This window comes from Berghia stephanieae, chromosome 13 (genome assembly GCF_034508935.2).
Source record: "Berghia stephanieae isolate SIO BIC M18660-M18661 chromosome 13, UCSD_Bste_1.3, whole genome shotgun sequence".
NCBI lineage: Eukaryota > Metazoa > Mollusca > Gastropoda > Nudibranchia > Aeolidiidae > Berghia > Berghia stephanieae.
Genome location: NC_088372.1, coordinates 20,874,800 through 20,902,749, shown reverse-complemented (window position 1 = coordinate 20,902,749; position 27,950 = coordinate 20,874,800). Strand labels below are relative to the sequence as shown.

General features: G+C 37.5%; 1 protein-coding gene across 1 annotated transcript; it reads right to left on the bottom strand.

Moving 5' to 3' along the window:
• Positions 1–387: 387 nt before the first annotated feature.
• Positions 388–26,924, bottom strand: LOC144959139 (innexin unc-9-like). The gene is made up of 9 exons (XM_078891625.1): positions 26,689–26,924; positions 20,371–20,464; positions 11,347–11,542; positions 9,303–9,440; positions 7,994–8,179; positions 6,901–7,062; positions 5,474–5,611; positions 2,825–2,946; positions 388–2,395 (listed from the first exon to the last, which is right to left on the bottom strand). Coding segments are annotated over exons 2-9 (1,368 nt in total). The 5' UTR covers positions 20,373–20,464; positions 26,689–26,924; the 3' UTR covers positions 388–1,971.
• Positions 26,925–27,950: the final 1,026 nt, after the last annotated feature.

Below are 27,950 nucleotides of genomic sequence, written 5' to 3'. Positions count from 1 at the left end.
GTTTCTCTGGATTTTATTAGCTATAGCTTTTTAAAGTGTTGAAAAAATGTGGACAAAGTTGATACTCTGTCCATACTTTTTTTTAATTTCTGCTATTTTATTGGAACCAGATTGTCAGTTTATAGTTTATTTTACATTATCAAACTGATAGAAAATTATGGAAAGGAAATTAGTAGTTTTTTCCAAGTAACTTAAAATTGGGAGTATCTATTTCGCACACCTCATGTAAAGATTGAATATAGGTCTGTGGCAGGTCTGTAACGACAATGATAAAACATGGCTGGTTGAGGGAAGGGGGTGGGGATTGGGAAGAAAACGAAAAATACCAGGCAGCAAAAAACTGAATTTTTACTAGTAATATAGCCATTTTGCGTAATGGGGTGCTGGTTATGAAAAAAAAAAAGGTGAGAGACTGATAATATTGTAAATCTTAAATGAACTTGAATGATCAATTTATTCTTTTAATGTGAATTAGTTGTCAACAATATGGTGAAATGATTTAAACAGATATTTTCCCCCAAAAATTTTGTGTTATTTGATAATTTTAGAACGTCAAATCATATTATTTAATTTCTTATACAAGAATATGAAAAAGAAGAAAAAAGGAGAGAAAAAAAACCCTCCCACAAAAATACCTTGCATTATTTATATGATGGGGGTGTCTGCAACAACAAAAATGCAGCCTTTCTTCCGTAATAAAAAATAAAATTGATTACAATATAAATCATTCAAACCCTGTAAAAAGTTTTCATTTGTTCTTTTCAACTCTGTGACCATCAAAGTGTCTGCCTCAATGCCATAGATCAGGGCAATAATGATAATAATTTTGTGATACTTCGAAAATAATAAAACGTCTTTAAAATTTTGGCCAGAAAACTCATCCTTCAAATAATGATTGGTTACAAAACAAAGACTTTCCTCTTGTCAAAAACCCCTCAAACCTAGGACTTCCCTGAAGACTCTGTTGAAATCCCAGGTTTGAGAGTTTTTGACAAGGTGAGGGGTATTTTAATCGATCGATATTTGAAGGACAAGTTTTCTGGCCAAAATTCTATAACTTCCGACTCTTGTTTGACGGTATGACAGAATCCTGACCTAATACGTCAATTTGTTACTATTGCTGAATCGATGAGATGAAGAAAAATGGGTTGAAGTCAAAATGATCAAAATTATCAGGATATTTTTCTGAAGTTTTAAGAAACAAAACTCATTCATCCTTTATAAAAGAATTTATAAAGTAGTGTTTCAGAGTTATTAATTAGGTCCATAGAACCGGAGTTTATACCTATTTCTATAGTGTGAAACGGATAATAACAATTGCTTGCTACTCTTTGGATAGGACGCTAGTCTAATGATTAATACTCTCCACCAAATCAAACAGACCAAGCCACCCAATTGACTACTGGGTGGACAGGGAAGTCGGAAAAAGAATCTAGATTTCACCCAAGAGCAACCTCTATAATTTGCATTAACATAACTACATATACTTGATTTCACTGGTGTATACATGAATCAAAACTAAATGTGTTAATAATAGAAGTGCAATCCAATTTAGCAACAAATCCACTTTTTCATTACTTTTTTGTGTGTGGTTTGGCAGCTCTGAGGTTTGAATTTTATTCTTTCTTTTTTTTTTAAAAAGAATAAATGACTTGACTTTGTGCAGTTATTTATGTCACAACGTAAAACATTGAAAAATAAATCGTTAAACAAAACTGTCAGATTGCTAATAAACATTATAATATTATATAAAATGCATGCCATAAAAAATTTCAACAAAAATAAAGTTAAGTAGTAATTTTGTTGTTGAAATATAAAAATACATAAAATAGGTTTATGTGGTATAATATAACATCCTAAAATACAGGCAGTAACACTAGATCGCTGTGATATTAATGTTATGTTAACGTTATGTTACACATTGTTCAGTTGTCGTTAATTTCTCTTTTACCGGACAGTTAGTCTTAGTTCTTAGGCTGTTGACTCCTTCATACCAAAAGGACCAGGGGTGGCCATAGGAGGACCTTGGTGAGGGTTGATAGGTCCAGGAGGACCCTGGTGGGGATTGATAGGCCCTGGCGCTCCGTTGTTGCCTAAGAGTGGGGCATTGGCACCGTCTCCTGCATCAGGCGAGGGGTACAGTTGGTTGGGAGGGGATGGCTGGGGAGCCTGCGGGGTTTTCTTGGTGTGCTTCTTCTGGAAATTTGCCCACAGCTCTTTGATGAGATCCATCAGAATGATCTCGCTGGAGTTGTTCCCCACGGATCGGAGAAGGAAGACGCCGTCGTCTCGGAGGTAGAGGTGGACAAAGTTCTTGAAGAGGGCACGCTCCCTACGCGATTCTGAGTCGCCCAGGATGATGAGGTATTTCTGGATGAAATGCTCTCGTCGTTTGCTGAAGGGAAAGAATGGGAGACAATAGTGACAAAATAAAAATAAATAAGACCATTTATATAGCGAATAACATATCCACACTTGGCCAACCCTCAACACACTTTATAAAATTCATTTATTGTCTCATCTCGAGTTGAACGAAATAATGATTGTAAATTGCTGTTCTGTAGCGCCAAGGACAAAACACCACAGTAAGAATTCTGTAACCACTGTCACTAATCTGAGAACTGACCACGCTCGAGATGATGATGATAATGATGATGATGAGGATGATGATGATGATAATGATGATGACGATGATAGTGATGATGAATGTGATGATGATGATAAATAACAATGATGTTGAGGATGATAATGATGATGATGATAATAATGATTATGATAATGATGATGATAAATAACAATGAAAATTAAGACAAAGCTGTGATACCTGAAGAAGATGTCATGACACCAAACACCAAAATTAATGATGGAGGCAATGGAGAGCAGGAAGAGCCAGAACCACATGACGGCAAATATCTTCTCTATGAAAAGGTTGATACTCAGGACACACTGTCGATGGAACAAATGAATACAACGGATATTAGTTTGGATATTTTTTGGTTGCTTTTTTCTCTCGTTTATTTATATTTTATGTTTGTTTTTTTTATATATATATCAAAATTTTGAGGTCATAGTATTAATGTCAGAAATGATGAAACGTTCTCCAAAATTCAGTTTCGAGTTTTTGTGGCAGTAAACCCTTCTCTTGTTTCCAAAAATGAAAACAAAAACACACATGTTTCGAAGAAGAAAATGAAACTTTTTTTGTTGCCTTTTTTTTATTTGGGGGGGGGGGGGGGGGGGGGGGGGGAGAGTTTTTGGGGTAAGTGGGGAGAGCAATAGCAAAATTTTGAGGTCATAGTAACGTCAAAAATGACGATGCTTTCTCCAAAATTCAGTCGGAGTTTTTGTGGCAGTAAACCCATTTCTAGTTTCCAGAAATGAAAAAATTAAAAAAACATGTTTTGAAGAAGAAAATGAGACTTGCAGAATGACAGACGAGTTGTTTATCAGGAAACTCATCCACTTTTAATTCCAATGTATTTTTAATGTCAAAGCCAAATGGCAGAATTGTCTAACATTGATTGGATAGTGGCTATATCAAAAAAAAAAAAAAAAAGTGTGTGTGTGAATAATCAGACCTCAAGCATTACTCCTTCATACTAAGGGAGATCACTTTTTGACTAATTCTGGTCCATTTGACTGTCAACTATTTTGAATATGCTACAATTACTGATATCTTAGATACCTAAGGTTGGTTCAGTATTTTTTTTTCCTTTGAAAATCTGCTTTTCTTTTTTTAAAGATAAAAAAAATGAGGTTTCATGTTCGTTGTATGTGGCTCCTTTTAGACAAATCCAATGAGTTTGCATCTGTTATCCGTGTTTCAGCTAGATAGAGTGTTGAATTTTCAGAACAAGTGAACAAAAAGAAGTCATTGGAAATCTTATTTCTTTTATATAAAAAGGATAAACAATCTACAATTGCAGATACACATTTCATTAAGCAATCTTAAAATCAAAAGATGAACTAAAAAAATGCATTTTTTAAAGAAAGAAAGTGGGTTTTTTTAAAGCATATAGATAGAATATATTTTTTTGAAAGTAAAAACAACATGTTTACAGATCAAAAGATAACAATCTTTTAATAGTAGGTAGACCATGTTTAGAGAGAAGGGCCAGAAAACAACTATGATGCGGTTGCCTTGGATTGGGCCCCTGAGGCCAGGATAGAGTGTGGCTGCTTAAAAACGACCTATTGGGAGGAATGCGGTGCTGGATGGAACTCAAGAAGAACAGCAAGCCGCACATTCTCTGATATTGAAGTTGGAGAAAAGCTGAACGTGCCACCTCATAGCACTGAGTGAGTTAAGGGGTTAAAGTAAGGTTGAAATGGTAGCCTGCAATCTACTTTGATTCGTTCCCAAAGCATTCCAATAACCATAAGTGTGATATACAATTCTTTCATCTCTTTGTATATATTAAACAAGTTATTTTTATTGTGTCCAATTACACAACGAGCTTGCACGATAAAAATTTAGAGTTAATAAATACAAAGAAATGAAAGAATACATTTATTCTTCCCCTCCAAGTAGGATTATTAGATATTTTGTAACCAAATTGTATGGTATGTCTGTGACATTACTTTTGTGTTTTTTTTAAATACCATGTGAACTTCCATTCACCGACTCCTCCCTTTCCCCCACTCCTGATCATCTAAGATCACATTTTTTATGTTCCCTTCTACTATTACCCTCATCATCTTAGGCAGATAGCACTGTATGACTTGTAGGTCTATAACTATAATAATACATCACTCCCTCCAGAGTTAAATTTCTTCATTTTTCTCCACTTTCTAAATAAAAGACACAAGTTTTCTAACTTTAAAAAATAAAATTAATAACTAAATAATAATAATAATAATAATAATAAGAAGAAGAAGAAGAGAAGAAGAAGACAAAAAAATAAAAATATATATATATATACTTAAAAAATTCTCTTTAGATAAGATAAGACCAGATTCATGGTAATGAGAAACTTTTCTTGGGGTCTAACTCAAGAAAAGACCAAGAAAACCCCAGGTATTTGTCACAGTGCAGCTTTACAAGTAGGGGCTAATTTTCTCGCTGAAGCTGAGATGGTGTGGAGATGGACCCATGGGTGAAAATTCATAGGGATCAATTTATCTGAAAGACAGACCGGTGAAGCATGTGCTAATTTGCAATCCATGACTTGACATCTGAGATCCAAGCACCAGTACATTGGGAGTTCACAGTATTAAAAATTTAGGTTCAGGCAAGACGATAATAAAAAGTAAAGCAAGGAAATGAGTCAAAATGTAGCAAAAGGTCAAAATGTCAGCAGGCAATGATAATTATAACCAGAAAAACTGGCACCACCGCATATGCCAGCAAACTTTTACCCTCTTGGATGGATTTCAGGTCCCATCGATGAAAGTACAATGCTCTATCCACAACATCATTACCATCCCCCACACCGAGTCAATAAAATCTAGTTGATAATGTTTCATTCCTTACCTGAAGAGAGAAAGTCTGGGTGTTCTGCAGCTGCCTGATGTTGAAATCACACATGACGACACGAGGGAAATGATCGATGTCCATCCAGTTCCCACTCAGATTGTCAATGACCTCAAAACCGTACGACCAGTAGTCAAACTGAAACACAAATTACATTGTAAAAGTACAAGCACCAATATGCGTGGTTCAATTTTAATCAGATCGTGCCGATTTCACCAAGAGAGCTGTAACAGGATTAGGGGATCGCGTTTAGAATCAGCATAAAGCCAACACTCTTAAAAGTCAACTTCGTTCAAATTTAAAGTCAACACTTCTTGTGTTTGGTCCAGAAATGTCTGTTCTTCATCTACGAGTGTTCCATTAATAATAGATAAAACAACCCTGCTTAAAAGTCAACTCAATCTTTATGGTCTGGCGGTGTAGGCTTTATCAGAATTCCACTGTAATTATGTCCCTTAGTGAGTATCATTATGAAGACAACTTGCATGGAAACAATGTTTTGACAGGCTATTTTCAGCATCTGAATAAAACTCACAAATCGTATAACTCTTAATTACAATTAGCAACACTGCTGGAATACCTGCCTACCAGAAGTGTATTTTGTACAGTAGGTCTTTGCAATTACTATTTGGTCACCAATCAAGGGACAGAATTTGGTAACAAACACATTCATTCAATAACAAATGCAGGGCTGCCACAAAGAACAAATAAAAAATATGTTGTCTTTTTTTTTTTTTTATTTTGTTGTTTTTTTCAAACAACCAGCAATACATAACATGAAGGACCAGAGATGGCCTATAACAATTTTTTTTCAGCAGAGACAATGCTGTTATCGGTCAGGTATGTTCATTTTACAACTCAGCATAGTGACACAAGGACTTTGTGCGTAGCCCAAAGACGGATTAGGACCAGGGATTTACGACACAGGCCAGTGTTATACCACTATACTACAAATGCCCATTTTAAAAATCAACACACAAGCCGGTATATCGAAGCCCCCCAAAAAATTTAAGAAAAAAAAATTAAAATTGGGGGGGGTCTACAATGCATGATATAGTGAGAGACAACATAGAAACAAAACATAAGGAAATTTATATAATACCATGAAAGCAAAATAAACAAAATACAAGAAAAAAAAATTGTCAAACATTTTTTCTTTCTGCTTTGTTTGGCACAGGAACATTTTTACAAAAATCAGATTCTATAATCTGTACAGCCCCTTATAATAATAATAATAATAATAATAATAATAATAATAATAATAATAATAATAATAATAATATAGTACATTTATTCCTTAAATTAATCTCAATATTAGCAACTGTAAGCCAATTTACGCATATATTGTAAAAATAGCAATAATTAGTCACTAATAAAACGAAGACACACCCCAACGGTTATCAAATAACACTACGCTACTAACAAACCTGGAGAAAGCTGGTAAGCATGGCAAACTGACAGAGCACGTTGACAAGGTACAACAATTTACAGAACAGGTAGAGGCCTGTCAGATAGGTGCCTTGTCGCTTGCCCAAAAAGAAACACAGAATGCTGGACATCTTCTCCTTCACTCTCACAATCACATTATACTGTTGGAGAAAAGAAAAGAAAATGGATTTTTAAAATTTTTAAAAAGAAAAAAAATTTGAGCTTTTATACAGTGCAATATCCACTAAAAGTGATCAAAGAACTTTACAATGGATCACAAGCCAACAGCAACATTTAACATTTAGGACGGGACAGGACGCCTCATAGGCGATAATACAATTTTTTTCCGGACAGAGAAACGCTGTTAACGGCCAGGTACTCATTTTCCACCTGAGTACGGTGAGAGAATGTGAGTAAGGAGCCTTTTCCAAGGACTCAACTATGCGCGTAGCGAGGCTCGAACCCAGGATCTTCAGATCTGAAAGCGAGTGTCATACCACTAGACCACATAGCCGCACAAATCGTATAATAAAAGAGAAAGCAATGAAATACAGTGCTGCCAATCCTAGCCCAGATGTATACCATGTATAAATGTGTACAATGGAGAGCCAAAATGAGTAAGATTTTGAAAAAAAATGTGTACAATCCTTCAAAAACTATAATAATTAGCACTAAATCTGATAATGGGCAATTAGATCATACCAGTAATATTATAATTGATATTTGAATTAATGTATAAACTCACTCTTTACAAACTATATAAATAGTTTAGACTCCCAGAATCCAGGGAAGGAGACAAGTGGGGGGGGGGGGGGGGGGGAGAGGAGAGAGAGAGAGAGAGAGAGAGAGAGAGAGAGAGAGAGGGAGAATTTTACATACCCTGAATACAGACAACCCCCCCCCCCCCCCTGCAGCCTCTCCCACTCCCACACAAACAGGCATCGTACTTAAACCCACAAACACTCAAAATCACATGTAAAATGAATGTAACTGAACTTTGACTTTTTTTTTATAATTAAAGAAACATAATATTTGCATGAAAAAAAAAATTGTGGGCGAGGGGGGGGGGGGGGAATGAAGTGAAAATCTTACACTGTACGTCCTATATGCCTGGAGCCAGCGGTCTATAAAACTAGAGATGTCTGAGATCATCTTCTCTCTCTCCGACGGTGGGGACGACGAAACCTCCTCTGCCATGTTGACAATTTTTTGGACATTGATACCAGAGTATTGGCGAAGCTCTTTCCACATCATGTTGGGGAATTTAAACAATAAACACTGGAAGATGGAGACACATAAACATGTGGCAATTAATAAAAGGATAGTAATACGATTCAATAGTCTGATGTCACGCGCCCGGCAACGGCGGCCATCTTGGTTCTAAACAAAGAAAATCATTACTTTTTATTTTTCATGCTGGCTAGAACTTTTCATATGCCTTGTGATCAGAATGTGTAAAAGTCAAAACATGATCAATTTTATGGGGTTTTTTCCTCTAGATAAGCTTTTATGCTCGCCGGGGAAATATTTCATACGGGCTACCGCCATTGTTCCGATAGTTTAGAGCCAGTGTTACTAAGTTACCATGCGTCATAAGGAAGGAAATGACGTTATGACTGTTGAAGAGTATTAAGGGTACAGAAATTCGTTATCCTATAATTTTTCAATACTTATAAGTTCACCTCTATTATTTCGCACCAAGGCGTCAACTGGATCGAACATGAAACCAAGTTCATCACTTTGTCTGTCTATACCATTTCATGATGCGGAATAACCGACTTGTCTTTATAACTGTGGCTAGTATAAATAATAATATAAATAAATAACACCGATTTTTTAAATTATTCTTGAGTTAGAGTTTTTTTTTTTAAACAATATTGAAACAATAGAAATGAAAAGTCTTTGTGATGAAATTCAATAGTAAACTGCTATTAACAAAACTGAAAATCTCTCACATAAGAAGCATACATACAATCTGTGTACATAAATCACTAAATCCTCAAAAGAGTATAAAATTCATTGGTCTGTCATGATTTCTTAAAATCCCTAAAACAATAAGGTATATCCTAGAGGGGGAAAGGAGTTGGGGACTCTGTCCATAATCAGTGATGATGAAGAGTTTAACTGTCTCCTTACCAGCCATTTTCAGGATTTTTCCCAAAACTTCACAACCGACTAACACAAATATATATTTTTTATCCCTCAAACACAATATTGCGATAAATAATTTCTGTAGCAAAACATGCTCTACATACAAGACACAGTTCATTTTCTGTAAATTTTGTGATGAACAAGAGAAATTTGAATAAGAAAAATGTTGGTTGTATCGTAATGAATGTGACGATTTTCCTATAGTTGGTAAGGAGAGGGTTAAAGGAAAATCTTTTCTGAACTCTACTACCTGAAACAAGAGAACTGCAACCACCCATCGGTAAAAGCTGATGTCTCTATTCATTCTCTGCTCCTTGTAAAAAGGGATCTCTTCGTCCATTGGGACGTAATACATTTGGGAAATCCAGCAAAGATTCTCTGCATATTCCTGGAGGAAGAGAAGTACAGAGTTACAATATTAATATCATGGAAACAATCATGTGGCAAAAAAAAATAATTTTAAAATTGAGCTTCTTATGTGGCGCAATATCCACTAAATGTGCTCAAAGCGTTTTACAAGGGGTCGCTGGCCAACAACAACATTAACATGTGGCTATGTGGTCTTTCTGGTATGACATGACACTCGCATTTGGATTGGAGGTTCAAGATTCGAGTCCCACTCTGTGCAACAATAGCCGAATCCTTGGAAAAAGCTCTTTACTGGCGTTCTTTCACTGAATTCAGGTGTAAAACGATTACTACGTTGTCTCTGTCGGAAATAAAATGTAATTTTGCCTAAAAAGCATCACATCTCGTCTTAAAAGTAAAATGTTGCTGTTAGCTAGGGACCCCTTGTAAATCAATTTTAACACTTTTAGTGGATATTGCGTTTCTATATAAAAGCTCAAATTTAGGGATCTCATTTGATAATTTATTTTTTAACCAATAAAACTTGAGCTTTTATATAGCGAAGTTCACAAAATGTTCAAAAAGCACTTTACAAGAGGTCTGAATCAAACAGCAACACTAAACATGTAGGATGAAATTTTATGCCATTAAGGCGCTTGAACATTATTTTTACGACACAGGCAACACAGTTCTCAGCCGGGTACTTATTTTACCCCAGATGGCAGTGAGTGAATTTAAGTAAAAAGCTTTTTTCCAAGGTCTCGACTTTGCTCAAACAAGAGCAGGACTCAAGCCAAAATTGATAAAACAAACAAAATGTTTGAAATGTGGAGAATATGTAAAAGTCTTTGAGGTGTCCTGATTTGCACATTGGTAAAGCTCTTGTCTCACATGCCATCTTGTCTCCTCTTACATATTAACATTAACTGTTGCTGTTGGTTTGGGATCCATTGCAAAGCGCTTTGAATACATTTAACTGAATACTGAGCTATATAAAAGCTCCAGTGTAAGTCCATCCCCCCATGCCAACTGTGTCTTGGGTCAGCTCAACCCAATGGGACATGGTGAAATGGAAGTATGACATGAGTCACGTCTGTTGTGTGTTTTGGATGTAGGGCATGATAAACCTGGAACCATACCCATTCTGTTTGTTTTGTCTTGTGTTGAATGCAATGGGGGTAGGGGGGGGGGGGGAGTCTTATATTTGCTATTCTTTGTTTCCACCTTAAAAAAAAAAATTGTTATTATTTGTTAACTGTGCAGTGTGTCTAGAAATTTGAATTCTATGTGTATTTGTGCCCAAAATGAGTGGCAAAATTTGTGGTGCAGGTGTGTGTGTGTGTGTGTGTGTGTGTATGTGGTGAACAACCATATGGAGCTGAGTGTCTAAAAATGGTATTTTATCACAGTGGTTAAGATTCTAAAAATTAAACTGTGTTTTGTTGATGACAAAAGAAAAACAATAATTAATTTGGCATCTTCTGTCATTTATACTTTAAAATCCCTTTAAATTAATGGGATCTAGTTACCCGACATAATAGCCTTGGAGAACTGTACTCGATGGATTCTAGCACACTCTCAAGAGAAGCCATCAAAGGGCATGCTAGAATCTAATCGTGCCAAAAATCCACTGCTCATGGGAGAAAACGACTTATTAGATAGATAAAATTTGGTCACTCAGCTCTCGCGTGCCTTATTGCAGAGTGTGCTGGGATTCGGAATGGGGGCAGCGTGGCTCAGTAGTCCGGTCTTTGCTTCGTATCCGAAAGGTACCGACCGAGTTTGACCATCCGCCACTGCACTGTGTGGCCTTGAGCAAGTCACCTCACCCTAACTCAATTTGGAATAGACCCAAGAGAACAAATTTCCCCTAAATGGGATTAATAAAGGGATTTTTTTCTTTTTCTTTTAGAAGCCAGCGAGTATACTGCACAATAGTGACAAACCTGATGATGATCTGGAAACTGTGCAGGGACCCAGCAGTGAATCGGGTCTCCCACATACTGGTTCATGCCTATAAGTGCGGAGAAGGAGGCAAAAAGAGCAACTGTGGCGAAATGGTGGAACTGGTCGACAGCATCGTCATCTCTGGCACCTCTGGAAAGGGTGATCTTGGACAGGGCTTCTAGCATAGACTCCCACCTGGACGGAGAGAGAAAGACAGAGAAATAATATATAATAATAAATTTATTTTTTTTAATGAGCTTTTATATAGCGCAATATCCACTAAACGCGCTCAAAGCACTTTACAAGGGGTCCCTGGCCAACAACAACACGTAACATGTAGATCGAGACATGACGCCTGTTAGGCGATATTACAATTTTTTTGGGACAGAGACAACACTGTTAACAGCCAGGTACTCATTTTACACCTGAGTACTGTGAGAGAATGTGAGTATAGAGCCTTCTTCGAGGACTCAACTATGCACCGAGCGAGGCTCAAACCCAGGACCTTCCGATCAGAAAGTGACTGTCATACCACTTGACCACATATTTGCACAAGAATAGGGAAAATAGTGGATATTATATAAAAACTCTAGTTTTTTATTTTTTTTAAAATTTCAATTTCAGTTTTACCTCAACATACTTCGTCACCCCTCCCCCCAAACCTCTCTCTCTCTCTCTCTCTCCCTCTCCCTCCCTCTCTCTCTCTCTCTCTCTCTCTCTCTCTCTCTCTCTCTCTCTCTCTCCCTCTTGGAAACACACATCCACACACAAATCCGTGTGAAATGCCAGGGAGATAACACAGTGGTTAGCCCACCATAATATCTCTCTAAGTATAAGAGCCTCTTGAATCGCTGGTTGGACTAAACCCACACAAAACTCATAATAATGATAACCTATACTATGCATAAACAGCTAGAGGAGAGGCATGGTCAAGTCTTATCAGTCCGGTCATTGCAATTGGTTGGGCTGGATCTTATCGAATGTAGAAGAGGACAGGAGATTTGAGATAATAATATGTAACCCATCGCCTCCAGACAGTATTAACTCGGGACAGTTAAGATGCTGAAAATTGAATTTATAGCTAGAAATAAGAGGATTTTGCCAACATTCTTCTTCTTCTTCTTCTTCTTCTTCTTATTATTATTATTACTATTATTATTATTATTATTATTATTATTATTATTATTATTATTATTATTATTATTATTATTATTATTATTATTATTATTATTACGCTTGTTCTTTGTTTTGTTGTTGTTTTTGTGTGTGTGGGGGGGGGGGGGGTAAAAAACAGAGAAGGTTGCTGTTGAAGGAGAGTGATAAATACAGTGGGATCCCTGATAAATCCAGCACCGCCGGACTAGAAAGATTAGTTGAGTTTAAACTTTATTCATTATCGATGGAAGAATCAATTCAGACAAATGACAGAAAATGTGGGATCAACAGGAGGAGATGATTTTATGCCGATTCCACTGTAGGAGGGGAGGGGAGTGGGAAAATGATAGAGAGAGAGAGAGAGAGAGAGAGAGAGAGAGAGAGAGAGAGAGAGAGAGAGAGAGAGAGAGAGAGAGAGAGAGAGAGAGAAAGAAGAAAGAGAAAGAGAAGAGAGAAGAGAGAGAGAGAGAGAGAGAGAGAGAGAGAGAGAGAGAGAGAGAGAGAGAGAGAGAGAGAGAGAGAGAGAGAGGTGGCACACAACATCAGTTATGATACGTTTTCAGTCAGTTTTACTTTTAAAATAGCATCCAGATTATCTCATAACCGTCGAACCGTGAAGTATGTATACAAAATGTTTATTGGTAGAAAAGGGAAGAAGGCCCCTTCACCACACTCTCTCCTCTCTCTCTAACACACACATACATTCACACACACACACACTACAATGATTACAGTAGATAGATATACAGCGTTGCATTGCCCAGACACCCAGCCAGCTCCACACACCACTCAATCAGGCCTGTCACTAACACTGACCTTAGTCCAGGTTTGACCCTGCATTGAGGTGACAGACGAAATGACCAGTGACTATAAGTATAAGGTTACCTGGCCTACCCATCAGGACTATTTCAACGATAGATAGTCGCGGTTGATTGACCGTACAACAAACAGGCTGTTTAAATAAACTAATAAGGCATTAAAAAAAAAAAACAATTCAATAGTAATAATATAGATAGAACGAAGATAACGTTACTCAGGTCTTTGATATTGTTTTTTTTTTTGTTGTTTTTTTTTTTTTTTTGGCCATCCACGTTTATGAGTTATTCTCACTAATCTGTATTATCCAGACTATAAAAGTTCATGGTTATACCGAGTTGTGTGCGTTGGTCCGTTATACTTCCGGATGGCAATGTTGTGAGCTTCTTATCCAAGTGCATACTATCTATAGGGCATTGCCATGGTCTCTTCCTGTTAAATGCGCTCGATTATGCTTGATATGCATGAAGAAAAAACCTTTCCATTACTTATTGGACAAGTCGGGATTGTTTTGTTTTTTTATTTTTTTTTATTTGGCTACTCCCCTTGGAAATTCTAACACCCCTGTTATTATGAAGAATAAAAAGAAAAGAAAAAGAAAAGAAAAGATAAAAGTTGTTTTTTAAAATTAAATATAAAAAAGAAAAACAACCAATACAGTGACACACACACACACACACACACACACACACACACACACACACACAGAGACACACACCTGACATAAACGTTAAGACGCACCACGATACATTTCTAGGTCAAAAAAATAAAAGATCGCATCCTCACAGCTGGATAAGTCACGGCCATTGTTAATTTTAACGCATGCTGAAACTGCCGAAATAGCAGGTCTCTCCGGGCCCTGGCATCATTCAAATCTCCCTTCTTTTTTTTTTTCTTTTTCTGTTGTAGTTGATTTTTTATTGTTGTTGTTTTTGGTTTTTTTGCTTTTTTTTTTTTGATTTATTTATTTATTTATTTATTTTTTTTTAGGGGGGGGGGGGGGGGGGGTCTTTTTGCTTTGTAACAATCGCTGTGCAACGTGACAAATGATTTCATACATCGCTGTGATAAAACATTGTGACAGTGCATAGCCATCGTTAACTAAAAGCCCCGACATTAAAACCTCTAAGACTTATAGATAGAATGCGCTTGGCCAAGGAGTTCACAACATTGCCTGCCATCCGGAAGTATAACGGACCAACACACAAACTTTGTGTAACCATGAACTTTTATAGTCGGGTTAATACAGTTTAGTGAGAACAACTCACAAACGCGGAAGGCAAAAAACAATAACAAAGGCCTAAGTGACGTCATCTTCGTTCTATCTATAGTTTGACGCCTTTTTTTTTTAGGGTTGTGAAGCGACAAGTGAGTTGTCGTTAGTTAAGTTCAAGGAAACAAGTGATTCCATTGGTTGACCTATTGAATACAACTCACGATTTGTTTTCTTTTGTGGCAAAAGACTTGTCTTTTGGCGTCATTCTTTGGTCAGTGTCAGGCTATAGATAGTATGCAGATGACGTCACTCAGCCTTTGTTATTGTTTTTGCCATCCGCGTTTGTGAGTTGTTCTCACTAAACTGTATTAACCAGACTATAAAAGTTCATGGTTACACAGAGTTTGTGTGTTGGTCCGTTATACTTCCGGATGGCAATGTTGTGAACTCCTTGGCCAAGCGCATTCTATCTATAAGTTTATGATGGCTACGGACAGTGTCCTTTAACAGGAAGGCCGGCTAGCTGATTGAGTTTGGTGAATATTTTGATAGTACGAAGATGAAGTCACTCATGTCTTTGTTATTTCTTTTTGCCATCCGCGTATGTGAGTAATTCTCACTCAACTGAATTAACCAGACTATAAACGTTCAAGATTACACAAGAGTTTTGTGTGTTGGTCCGTTTTCTTCCTGATGGCAATGTTGTGAACATCTCAGCCAAGCGCATACTATCTATTTTAAGCGTATGAGGCTATGTGTAAAATAAATAAATAAATAAACAAATAAATGTGAAAATTGTTCGGAATCTGGATAGCCCAACATTCGACTGTGCTACAAGCCTCACCAGATCGCCCGACATTTGGTGGATATTTATCACAATGATTTGACCACGCCTTTGTAAACTAATAGAAAGAACGAAATTGACGTCACTCAGTTCTTTGTTATTGTTTTCAGACAGACATTTTAATGATTAAGTACATTATATAAATCAAACAATAAAAGAAAAGTTTACATATAATTGTGTGTGTCGGTACTTTATATCCGACTGGCAGATGTTGTGAGCTTTTTGGCTAAAAGCACATCATCAAGAGTCTGATTGATACACAATTTAGTGAGAACACCCCATAAAATACAAACGGCGGCTTAAGACAATAACATAATAAGAGCTGAGTGACGTCAGTTTCGTTCCTTCTATTTAAACAATTTGTGTTACACATAGTTTTGTGTAGGTTTAGTCTGGCAAGCAGAGATGTTGTGATTCAGTGATTATAATATGACTTAAAACATGTAATATTATCTGCCATCAAAGTGAACTGACCCGATGTAATGACGTGCAATGTTAACCTATATAAGGTGACGTCATGACACAATTTTGATGGATCTGCCATTCCATAAAAGAGAGCAACTATCTCAAACTATAAATTAAATAGTTAGCAAAATATGACTGCTTCGTCTGTATGAAAGGCACTAACTACACTGCAATACGATAGTGAAAGGTTCAGAGTATGAAGGGGAGGAAGAAGGGAAGAGGCAAGAATGGACAGACATAATATTCAACCCTTCCGGTCGGAGTTCGATTTCAACATTAAAAAAAGCAAATCTTTATGAATCATACCTAGTCATTTTTTACCATGAAAGCAATGACACACACACACACACATACCTCTCTCTCTCTCTCTCTCTCTCTCTCTCTCTCTCTCTCTCTCTCTCTCTCTCTCCGCTCCCCCTCGGTGAAAAGTACTAAGTTTTGAATATTCTAGATCTGACAGGGTTAACATCAATGTACAGATAGACATGAATAGTACAATGGGTAATGTTTGTCTAGGGTAAACAAAGGAGGGAAAATAAAACACGCCAGAGAATATTCAAATATTTCCTCCTTGATTCCACACATGATCACACAATGACACACACATGCAATTTGCAACGGATTCGAAAGAGTGGGGAACATCTAATTAAGCTTGATTCAATTAAAAATATGAAAATGGCTTTAATCACCTCTTCGTAATTGTTTCCGACGCCAGCGGGATAAGTTCTCATTTAATTATCTCTATCACCAGACTTTAAAAGTTCAGGGTTAAACACATTGTTTCGTGTGTTGGTGTGTGTACTTTTGATCTGGCGACTAGACCTGTTGAATTAAACACAACCACCAAAACACGCCTGTCGGCCAAGAATTCATCGACCTCCCAGATTCTAAATACTATGGTTCACAAAATTCCAAAAACAAACGAATTTAAAAAACGCATGGTGACATTGTGAGTGCGGCCTTACAATACAATTAACCAGTAGATTTTTGACCAATCAAACTTAAAATTTGTGACACACCCTCACACGTGCTCGGACAAACATATTTGTTTGTTTATAAACAGAGTAATGTGAATGAAATCGCACTCTCTCTGATCATTGTTATTGTTTTTATGCCGTCAAATGGGTGACTAGTTATCACACGATTTTCTCCATCAGATTTTAAACGGTTACATTTATACATAGTTTTGTGTTAGTTCTATTGACCAAGCGGTTGAACAGTGGGTATTTTATCTAGACACATACCATCGATAGTAAAACATGTGTAGTTTTCTGTGTCTACCAATCACTACCATTATTTACATTAAGACGATTGTCCGAGAGGCGTGGTTATCTACCTGTTAATTCTAGACACTCGTATGTCAAAACATTGTGATAGACGCTCACAAGCTCGCAGACCACCCAATCCGACTGTGTGACGGGCATGCACATAGCTAGTTATGGGCGTGGTGTGAAACAAGATAAGTTATTATGATATGGTAAATCACCACCTTTGTTGACATTATGACAGAGAGAAGGAGGGTGAGAGGAGGGTTGTTCATTAAGAATTTAACAGAAACTGTGACACCATTATGTCATCTCAATGCTCCCCTTTCTTTACACACACACACACACACACACACACACACACACACACACACACAAACGAACTTTACAAGAACCCGAACCATTTAACACGCTCTTCTGACCTAATGAAAACGCATCGAATTTTCTATCAAGTCTAACATATTTAACTTTAACCAAAGGAAAGCGCTGTTTTAAAATATTACTTATTCAAAATATTGAAAGTTTCACGTTTCTTTTCACGAAGGCATGCTCTACATTAGCATGATCATTCATACCACCTTCCTGATCACTCCCTCTGTTTACACACACACACACACACACACACACACACAAGAAAGACAGACTCATCAAAATGGGACCTAGCACGAGGACACTTTGAACTTTTGAATATGTGTGTAGAATAAATACTTTTTGGATTTTCCAGTAACCACAAATTTTATGACCGTAGAAAGAAAATTTGAACAGAAAGACGAAGATGCTCAACAATGAAGTACTTTAGAGCCTTGGGGCCCGTGGAGCTGGAGTTTCACCCAGTTTTTGTCGTGTCAAAGACACAGTTATATTTGCATACACACATTGTCATTTGGATAAGATGTGCTATAATTAATCCATTGTAATTCAAAGTACATTCCATCAGATCTAACAGACCCAGCAACCCAACAACTTCTTTGTGGGCAGAGGATATAAAAAAAAATAGATAAACAAATAAATAATTTTTTTTTTTAATGGACTTTAACAAGGGACTGGGACCTGTATTTTGTAAGGTGAGAGCTCTACCAACTGAGCATAGGCATAGGGGACACAGGGATAAACAAAGTACTGTATTTCAAATTTTCTTATGAATCGATTTATATAATATAATATATATATATATATATATATATATATATATTGAATCGTGTTTGATACAAATATGGTACGAAAAGTGCTCGACATGTAGTAATGGAGCGAATTATTATTTTTTAAAATATTTACCACAATGTTTGAGACAGTCTACATTAATGTTTCAGGCTTAATTTGCCATCGTCAGGACTGAGTTGTTTTGTTGACTGTTGTTGTTTCTTGAAGTGGTTCCGGTTTAAAGTTGATTAACAAGAATTTACGCCGATGTGGACACGTTCCGTACATCTCACTTTTCGTGTTGAGTGTGGCTTCATGAGGGTGTTTGATTATAGTATATTTCTCTTCCAGGCATAAGCTACATTGTTTTGATGTTGGTGTGTATCCTGTTGCTTTAGATAAAATTTTCCATGAAATGTTGTGGTCTAGTTTGTTGTCTTTTAATTTCCAAATATGTTCGCTGAGTTTTGTGGATGTTTTTTTGTTAGTGTTTCTAAATGTTGAGGTGTGGAGGTTGTATCTTGTTTTGAAATTTATACATATAATTTTAAATCAGTGGATGCTAAGAAAAAAAAAGAAAAAAAGAAGAAAAGATATGAGCTTTTATACAAAACAATATCCATCAAATATGACCCATCCACTCATATGTCGGGAGTGAACCTCATGCCAAAAAAAAGAACTTTACTTTTTGCCTATTTATTAAGATACGTTTTATTATCTCTGATGAAAATGAAAAAAAAAAAAAAATTCCCCAATGTCTCGTTTTTCGTTTAATTATAAAATTTCTATATAAAACATCAGGTCCCCCCCCCCCGACATAATACTGTTTTGAGACAATTGGCCGCATTATGTTAAGCCGTTATCACAATCTCTCTTCATCAGAGACAACACTGTAACCAGCAAGGTAATCATTTTACACTACAGTATATAGTGAGAAAATATGAGTTTAAAAAAGCCAGGGATTCAACTTTGTACTACCCACAACCAGATTTTAACTTTCGACAACTGCCATGCCAAGTGCTCTACCTCTAGACCACACAATTTTAATATTATAAAGTTTAAAAAATCAAATCTATTTTTCCTTTAAATAGTCTGAGCCCCTGGAGCTGAGGTCAAGGCCAAGCTGTACAGGTCTTAGTGTGCAACAACTGTGCGGCTTTGTAGAGGGTTGCCGATTCAGAAGACAAAAATTTACGGAACTTTTACGGGAATCACCCAACCCCTATCTTAGCGCCGAACTCCAGTAAAAAAGACATTAGATAATTAATTTTTCTTTTCTTTATGGAAGATGATTGGGAAATACCTAAGTTTTTTATAAATACTGAATTCCATAAATATATGGAAAATCGGCAGCCTTGTTCATAGTATTAAGGTGTCACCTTGTCTTGAGCAGTGCGAAGTTGAGTCCTAGGAAAATGCTTTACTATACATTTTCTCAGCTTACTCAGCCAGTAACAGCCTTGTCTCGATTGAAATAAAAAACAAGCTGCATCCTCGTCCACATGTTAAATGTTGCTCGATTTGAGCACATAATCAATGGATATTGCACTGTTAAAGCTCAATTTTTATGATTTTTTAAATTTTTATTGTGTCATTTTGCACTGCAAGTATTAAAGTAAATGATTGGATAGTTCATAATCACGGATCACCACTTAGATCAGCATTCAAAATCAAATGGAGAAAGGAAAGCACAAGACAAAAAGGGGACTATTTCAAGCAGAGAAGAGAAGTAGGGGATGTCAAGGTCAAGTTGAGCTCTAGTTTAAGACCAACCAAAAGCCCCACATGACTTGACAAGAAGGACAAACCTGAATGCCAAAAAAAAAAAAAAAAAAGAATTAAAAAATATAACAATAGCTATAACTGAGATGATTTACAAGGAAAACATTAGGTCTAATGATTTCCGAGTGTCTCCTCCCCAGCAAAGGACAAGAGGGATAGGGAGATAGAGGGAGGGAGAGAGGGAGGGAGGGGGGGAGAGAGAGAGAGAGAGAGAGAGAGAGAGAGAGAGAGAGAGAGAGAGAGAGAGAGAGAGAGAGAGAGAGAGAGAGAGAGAGAGAGAGAGAGAGAGAGAGAATGAAAGAAGGGGGTAAGAGAAAATTTTAATGACCCAAAAACTTACATTTTTTCAGAGTGTGAGATTGGCTACTTCAAATGTTAAAAAAAAAAAATGACCGCAATCTGTGCTTGTACAACAATACAATCCTTTCACGATTCTGAAAAAGAGACAGGGAAACATATTTATTCATTATGAACATAATCAATAATTATCAGGTTTATCCTGATGTCAAATTAATAATATATACAGCCTGTTGCTCACGTGATTGACTTTAGGTGTGTGCCCTGCATGGTTGAATTTATGGACATGCACTAGCCTGCAATATAAAAAGATTTTCTGATAGTTCTCGGATGACACTTTTTACTAATGTATAAATTTTAAAATTCCTTTAATATTCATCCCACCCCAAGGAGAAATTTTTCTTCAGGTTTTTTTTCAAAGGGCCGAATGGAATAACCCAGATGTCAGTCCCAGTGCAAAGCCACAATGTGAGCTAGGATGAGAAGACATGCTCAATGCTACACAGGAGATTAAGAGGTTATCATGAGATGCTGACATTGTGTGCTATACTATTAAAATTAACTTATTGCAGACAAGCTGAGACCTCGTTAGAAAATTGCGCCCTGAACTCCTTGACGAAGGTGTGATTTTTCACAATGACAGCACATGGTGACGGAACTTTTAGACTCATACAGCTGGGAATTATTGGATCACCTGAGACTGATCTGGAACTGCCAGACTTTTCCCAATTTCCTAACATGAATTAATCCATACTGAGCATCAAAATTAAGTTGACATAAAGTAAATATGCCAAATCATTCAACATTGACCTATCTAGTCAAATTAATTATATAGATAGGAATATATGATAAAATAAAGTTAAGTTTATTCACCAATATGATATAAGAACATTTTTTAAAATATGAATGATTGAACATATAGAATATGATAAAATAAAATAAGTAAAATTTGAAAAAAAAAAATTAAAAAAGAAAGAAAAAAATCTTTATTAGGAAATACTTCAAAATTAACATGAAAAGAATAAATCCCCCCATCCACCTCTCTATCTCTCCCCTAAATTCTGCATCCACCTACTATTACTATACATTTTTTTTTTTTACACATATCTTAATCTTGACCTCTTCCCTTCCTTTTGCTCCCTTCCCCTTCCAAACTCCATATACTTCATCATAGATGAGGACGAGCAGGTGAGGAATTACAGTCTCGTTGTAAACAGACTAATAAAAAATACTTTTTTTGAATGTAAAAGAAAAGTCCAAATTAAAAGTTGTCATTTGCAACTGTTTATTTAGACTTACCTAGACTTTAGACCATTTATTTTCCGAAGTGGTTATTCAGAGTCGACTCTGGATAACTGTAGGCAGTTATTCAGAGTCGACTCTGGATAACTGTAGATGGTTATTCAGAGTCGACCCTGGATAACCATGTGTACAGATATTTAGAGCCGAGTAGCCTATCGAATTATCGAGTTGAGTTCTTGCGAGATGAGTTTCTTTCAATTTGATACCAGTTTACTACGGTTATTTTGTGACTTTGGCAATTTTAGTGCCAAATTCTTAAAACTTGGCGATTTTTCAACTTCAGTCGCTTATAAATAAGAATCTTTAATCAATTGCAAAACATATTCCATCAACAAAGCAAATTTAAATTAGCAAACAACCATTTCTTAAATCGATCAGCCATACTTATTATCTCTTTATTATCTCTCTATTACCAAATGATATCTATAAACGTAATATGAAGATAGATGGGAGAGAGAGAGGAGAGAGAGAGAGAGAGAGAGAGAGAGAGAGAGAGAGAGAGAGAGAGAGAGAGAGAGAGAGAGAGAAGAGAGAGAATTAATGAATTGATTTTTTTTAAAATTGTTTTATAATTAGACACAAGTTGTAATGAATTCTATTAACAAATTCAGAACAATCAAACAAAAACAAAACAAAACTTAAAAAGGAAGAAAAAAAAAAAGACACGCTTATAAACCTTATAAAATCGTCAAATGAATGTATTATTATGTTACAGCTAAAAAGTACACAAATATTTACACCCATTTGCTCCATCCCCTTCCCTTTCGATCATCTTCTCATCCATGACCACCATGTGTCTTGTGCTGCCTTTGACATTTGGCGCCAGCGTGTCTAGACTAACGTCATAAATAAAGGAGTGTCACCAAAATTCATGCAACTGAGCAGAGGTGTCAAAAAATGATAGAAGGCATATTATTGTTTCCCCCCCCCCCCCCCCCCCCCCCTGAACTACCACTGAGCAGAAAATGTTTGACATGACAAAAAAACAACGGAACATTTATGAACAAATCCTAAAATCTCAGAAATCCGCGGAAGATTATCATCACTGGTCCCCACTATATTTTTCTCTCTGGTCGCGTAGTGTAGCAATCAGTCTCCTTCAGAGAAGGATTACAGGAGCACGACGTGAACGTTTGCTACTTGATTGCTACACTACGCGACCAGAGAGAATAAATTGGGCGGTAAAAGGATAGCCCCTCGGCCCAGACAATGGAAAACTTCAATGTTGTAAGTTTCAACACAGAAGGAATCTCCCATACCAAATGCAAGATACTGACAGAGCTAAAAGCAGATATAATTTGCTTACAGGAAACCCACAAAGACTCAAAACCACCTTGCATACCTGGCATGCAACTAGTAATACACCACGAACACCCAAAATATGGAAGTGCCATGTACACTCGAGAAAAATCTACCATACTGAAAAGCGATGATCACTCAGAAAATGACATTGAGATTCTCAGAGTAGAAACAACACTGATTACCATCATATCTGTGTACAAACCCCCATTAACCCCATTCAAGTGGCCCCAAATGAATCTATCCGATAGAAAACCAACCCTGATCATTGGAGATTTTAACAGCCATAACACTATATGGGGATATGAGCAAAATAACCTTGACGGAGATGCTGTTGAGGAGTGGGCGGCCGGCAATGACCTCACAATCCTCCATAACCCCAAAGACAAGAAAACCTTTATGAGTGCCCGGTGGAAGAAAGGTTACAATCCGGACCTGGCATTCATATCCTCTCAACACTTCTCAAACTTTGAAAGGACTGTAGGTGAGCCTGTACCGAAATCTCAACACAGGCCTATTACCATCAGCATCAAACCAGCTGTTAAAGCCCTCGAATCAAATGCGATACCACGATTCAATTTTAGAAAAGCAAATTGGGAAAACTTTACTAAAGATTTAGACAATGAGATCACCAATATAAAAAGTGACCCACAGAGATACGACAACTTTAGAACACTCATATGGAAAGTTGCAAAGAAAAACATCCCCAGAGGATGCCGAAAAAGTTATATTCCATGTCTCCAAGATGAAAGCAAGAAACTATATGAAAGATACATTGAATCATACAAGGTGGATCCTTTCAGTGAAGAAACCCTAGAACTGGGTGAAGAACTCACATCAATGATAGCCGATGAAAGATCAGAAAGATGGAAGGAATTAATAACCTCCACCAATATGACCCTAAACAGCAAAAAGGCCTGGACTACAATTTCAAAACTGAATAATGACAAAAATACCCAGACAAGAGTGGCTGCAGTAACACCTGACCAAGTAGCACATCAGCTTCTACTGAATGGGAAACCAGCCAAGAAAGCACGAGGCCAACTAAAAGCCCTGAAACGTGAAATGGACAAAGCCCTCAAGGATAGTGAAGATCATCTTGACTCTTTTACCCTGGAGGAGCTACTAGAGGCCTTGTCCCATCTGAAGGCAGGAAAAGCATCTGGACTGGATGGAATCACAACTGAGATGATTCAACACTTTGTCCCGAGAACCCTATCCTGGCTATTGGACCTCTTCAATGTATGCGCAAGGACAAACAGGCTGCCAAGTGCATGGAGGAAAGCAAGAGTAGTCGCCCTACTGAAACCGGGGAAAGATCCAAAATCCAAGAAAAGCTATCGCCCGATCTCCCTCCTGTGCATCGCATACAAGCTATTTGAGCGAATGGTTATGTCCCACATGTCACCCAGTCTAGACGAACAACTGTCTCCAGACCAGGCTGGATTCCGACCAGGACGGTCAACATGTGGTCAACTTCTTAACCTTACACAATTCATAGAAGATGGGTTTGAGACAAAACAGGTCACTGGCACAGTCTTCGTCGACCTCACTGCAGCCTATGACACAGTGAATCACAAGATCCTACTCCTCAAAGTGGCTAAAATGATAAAGAATAAGAAAATTGTAAATATTATCCAGTCACTTCTCGAAAACAGGCGCTTCTTTGTTGAAATGGATGGCCGAAAGAGCAGGTGGCGCACCCAGAAGAATGGTCTTCCCCAAGGATCAGTGCTGGCTCCAACACTTTTCAACATATATACAAATGATCAGCCTGAGTTCCCAAATATCCGCCGATTCATATATGCTGATGACCTATGCCTCGCAACACAGGATGTGTCCTTCCAACCAATCGAGAGCAGACTGGCAAATGCCCTAGACACCCTTACAAAGTACTACACTAAAAACTCGCTGAACGCCAACCCAGGGAAAACACAAGTGTGTGCATTTCACCTCAACAACCACCAAGCCCACAAAAAACTTAACATCAAGTGGAATGGCCAGACATTAGAGTACAATTACCACCCAGTGTACCTCGGAGTGACGCTTGATCGAACTCTGTCCTTCAGAGAACACGTGAGAAAGACCAAGGCAAAAGTGTCCACGCGTAATGCCCTCCTTGGAAAGCTGGCAAACATGAACTGGGGAACTGACCCTAAAACTCTTAAGGACCACAGCATTGGCCCTCAGCTACTCAACTGCGGAGTACTGCTCAGCTGTATGGGCCCGATCATGCCATGCCTCCAAGCTAGACCCCGAGCTCAACAACGCCTGCCGAATCATAACGGGCCAGCTGAGAGCAACACCATTACCACTGGTCTACCGTGCAGCAGGAATAGCCCCACCACACATCCGGAGGGAAACTCATGCCCAAATACAAAAATACAAACAGGAAATGGACCAGAGACACCCCCTTCATGACCACAATTGCCCCAAAAGCAGGCTCAAATCAAGAAAAAGCTTCCTCACAGTAGAGAGCCTTCACCCAGACCACTCAGCATTCTTCCGCCTGGACAAATGGGTAGAATGGGACAAGACAGCAAACGATGCCCTCCAGCCCCCAACAGAAAAGCTCCCAGCAGGCACAGACCTCAAGAGAAAAGAATGGGTGGCGTTGAATAGAGCTAGAGCAAAGGTGGAAAACACCGCCACCAACCTCTTTAAATGGAAAATCTCACTGGGCACTGAATGCCCATGCGGTCACCCCAGACAGACCATGGACCACATCCTGTCCGAATGCTCGCTGGGACCTCACTGCACCAATGCTGACCTGAGGGAATGCAACCAGACTGCCCGGGACTGGCTGACTCACTGGCGCGACAAGATATGATGACTATATTTTTTAAATATTTCTTTTTTTTTTTGTTTTGTTTGTTTGTTTTTTTATTTTTTTTTTGTTGCAAAATCTCGACAATTTGCAAAAAATTGCAAATTTTGCGGCCGCAATGCAAATCACCGATGCAAAAAACTGCCATGACAGAAGAGACAAGAAAATACCAAAAAGTAAAACGATTTTTTCCCGTAGGGTTAAACAGAGGTGTGAGAGAAGAAAAAAAACTAGAAAAAAACCGTGTGGTTGGTAACTGGAAGTTCATCACTCATAACTGTCTACAGTCAGAGTCGACTCCCCGACTCTGAATAACTGTAGACAGTTATTCAGAGTCAACTGTCTACAGTTATTCAGAGTGGACTCCCCGACTCTGAATAACCGTAGTCAGTTATTCAGAGTCGACTCTGAATAACCGTAGACAGTTATTCGGAGTCGACTCTGAATAACCGCAGCCTTATTTTCTTATGAAAATAGTTTGTAGACTTTATTTCGCAGGAAAATAATACAATAGTGGTGTAGTAGTAGTGTCTGTGTGGGTGTGAGGGTGTGACTGTGTAGTAAGTGTAAGTAAGTGTAAGTCATTGTAAGTAAGTCCACCAACCTAGACTTAGACTTAGACTTAGACCTCACTGAATCACTGAACTGAGAAATTACCATCGACCACTTGGGTCAGCCACTAAGTCTAAGTGTGGTGATAGTGATAGGCAAGAAGAATTTAATAAAAGATGGGTGGAAGAGGGCCAACTAAATCTAAACTGAGACCCTCTCACAATCACAAAAGAGAAGGGCGTAGCGTAGGGTTTGGTTAACTTTCCTCTACTGCCTCTACACTATCACAGTAAGAGACTGAACAACATTTATAGACAACCTCGATGAAAAAGTTTTCAATTTCCACTGATTGATAACATTCAGCCAAAAATAAACACTTACCGTAAAAATGGTTATCTTATATGTTTATCTAACTAAACAATAACAATGAATAAACGTTAAAACTCCTTTTTAAGTCATTTTGGTAAAAAGGAATAAACTTTCGTCAACTTTCCAAAGTTTACACAGTAGGAAGTCTCAAAAAATGGCTGTCAAAGTTTTGTTCCGAAATACGAAATGGCAAAAGCAGCAGAAGTAGGAAATAGGGTTGACTCGTTGCTTGATTGCCATTGACACATGATTGCCAGCTTGGCAGTTTTTGTATCTAAGCATTGCTAAAGATAATAAAGGAGGAAATGTGAAAGAAAGACAGAAAAGGAAAGAGAGAGACAAAGGAAGAAAAAAAGAAAAAAATATGTTTTTAATAATACAGCGTCTGGTCTTGAAATGACATTTTTTTAAAAAGCAAAAAATGCCAATTGTTCTTTCCTTTAACTAATTAAGGCATTTTACACACCACATTACGCATTTCGACTAGGATTTAGATGAATATCTAAGCACAAAAACTATGAACGTTTATAGGCTGATTAATAGAATTTAGTGAGAACTACTCATAACAATGGCTGGCGAATAACAATAACAAAGAGCTTAGTGTTGTCAATTTCGTTCCTTCTATAGACCTGTCGATATGGATAAATGCAATGGCGGATATTAGAGGGAACTTATCCATTGAGACGTTGTAATAGCCTACGAATGAAAAGGAAATGTTAAACCCCTCAGGGCCTGTCGTAAATAACAATGTGAAATTGAATGTAAGCTTCGATTTAATTACAAAAACAGGTCAAATGAACGTCTCGGGTTTCCCCTTTATCAACAAAACAGGATGAATGAAACACTAAAGATGAATGAGATAATGTGGTAGTGGCGTGTTGTCATGATAAATAAACAAAATATTGATTGGCATGAAATAGTATGCTCTTTTGTAAGGAAGTGGAAGCACGAATTAGAATTGAGCAAGGTGAAATTTGAGTTGAGTGCGTGGTGTTTAATGATAATTTGACTAAGCACTAGTTGACACCAAATAGCTGTCTAATATCATATCCACATACGGTTGCAGTGACAAACGATCAAGAAAAAAAAAAACAGTTTTTAAAAACTCGAGCTTTTATATGGAGCAATACCCACTAATTGTGCTCAAAGCGCTTTACAAAAGGGGCCCCTGGCCAACAGTAACACTTAACATGTAGGACGTGACATGACGCCTCCTAGGCGAAATTACAATTTTTTCAGACAGAAACAACGCTGTAAACGGCCAGGTACTCATT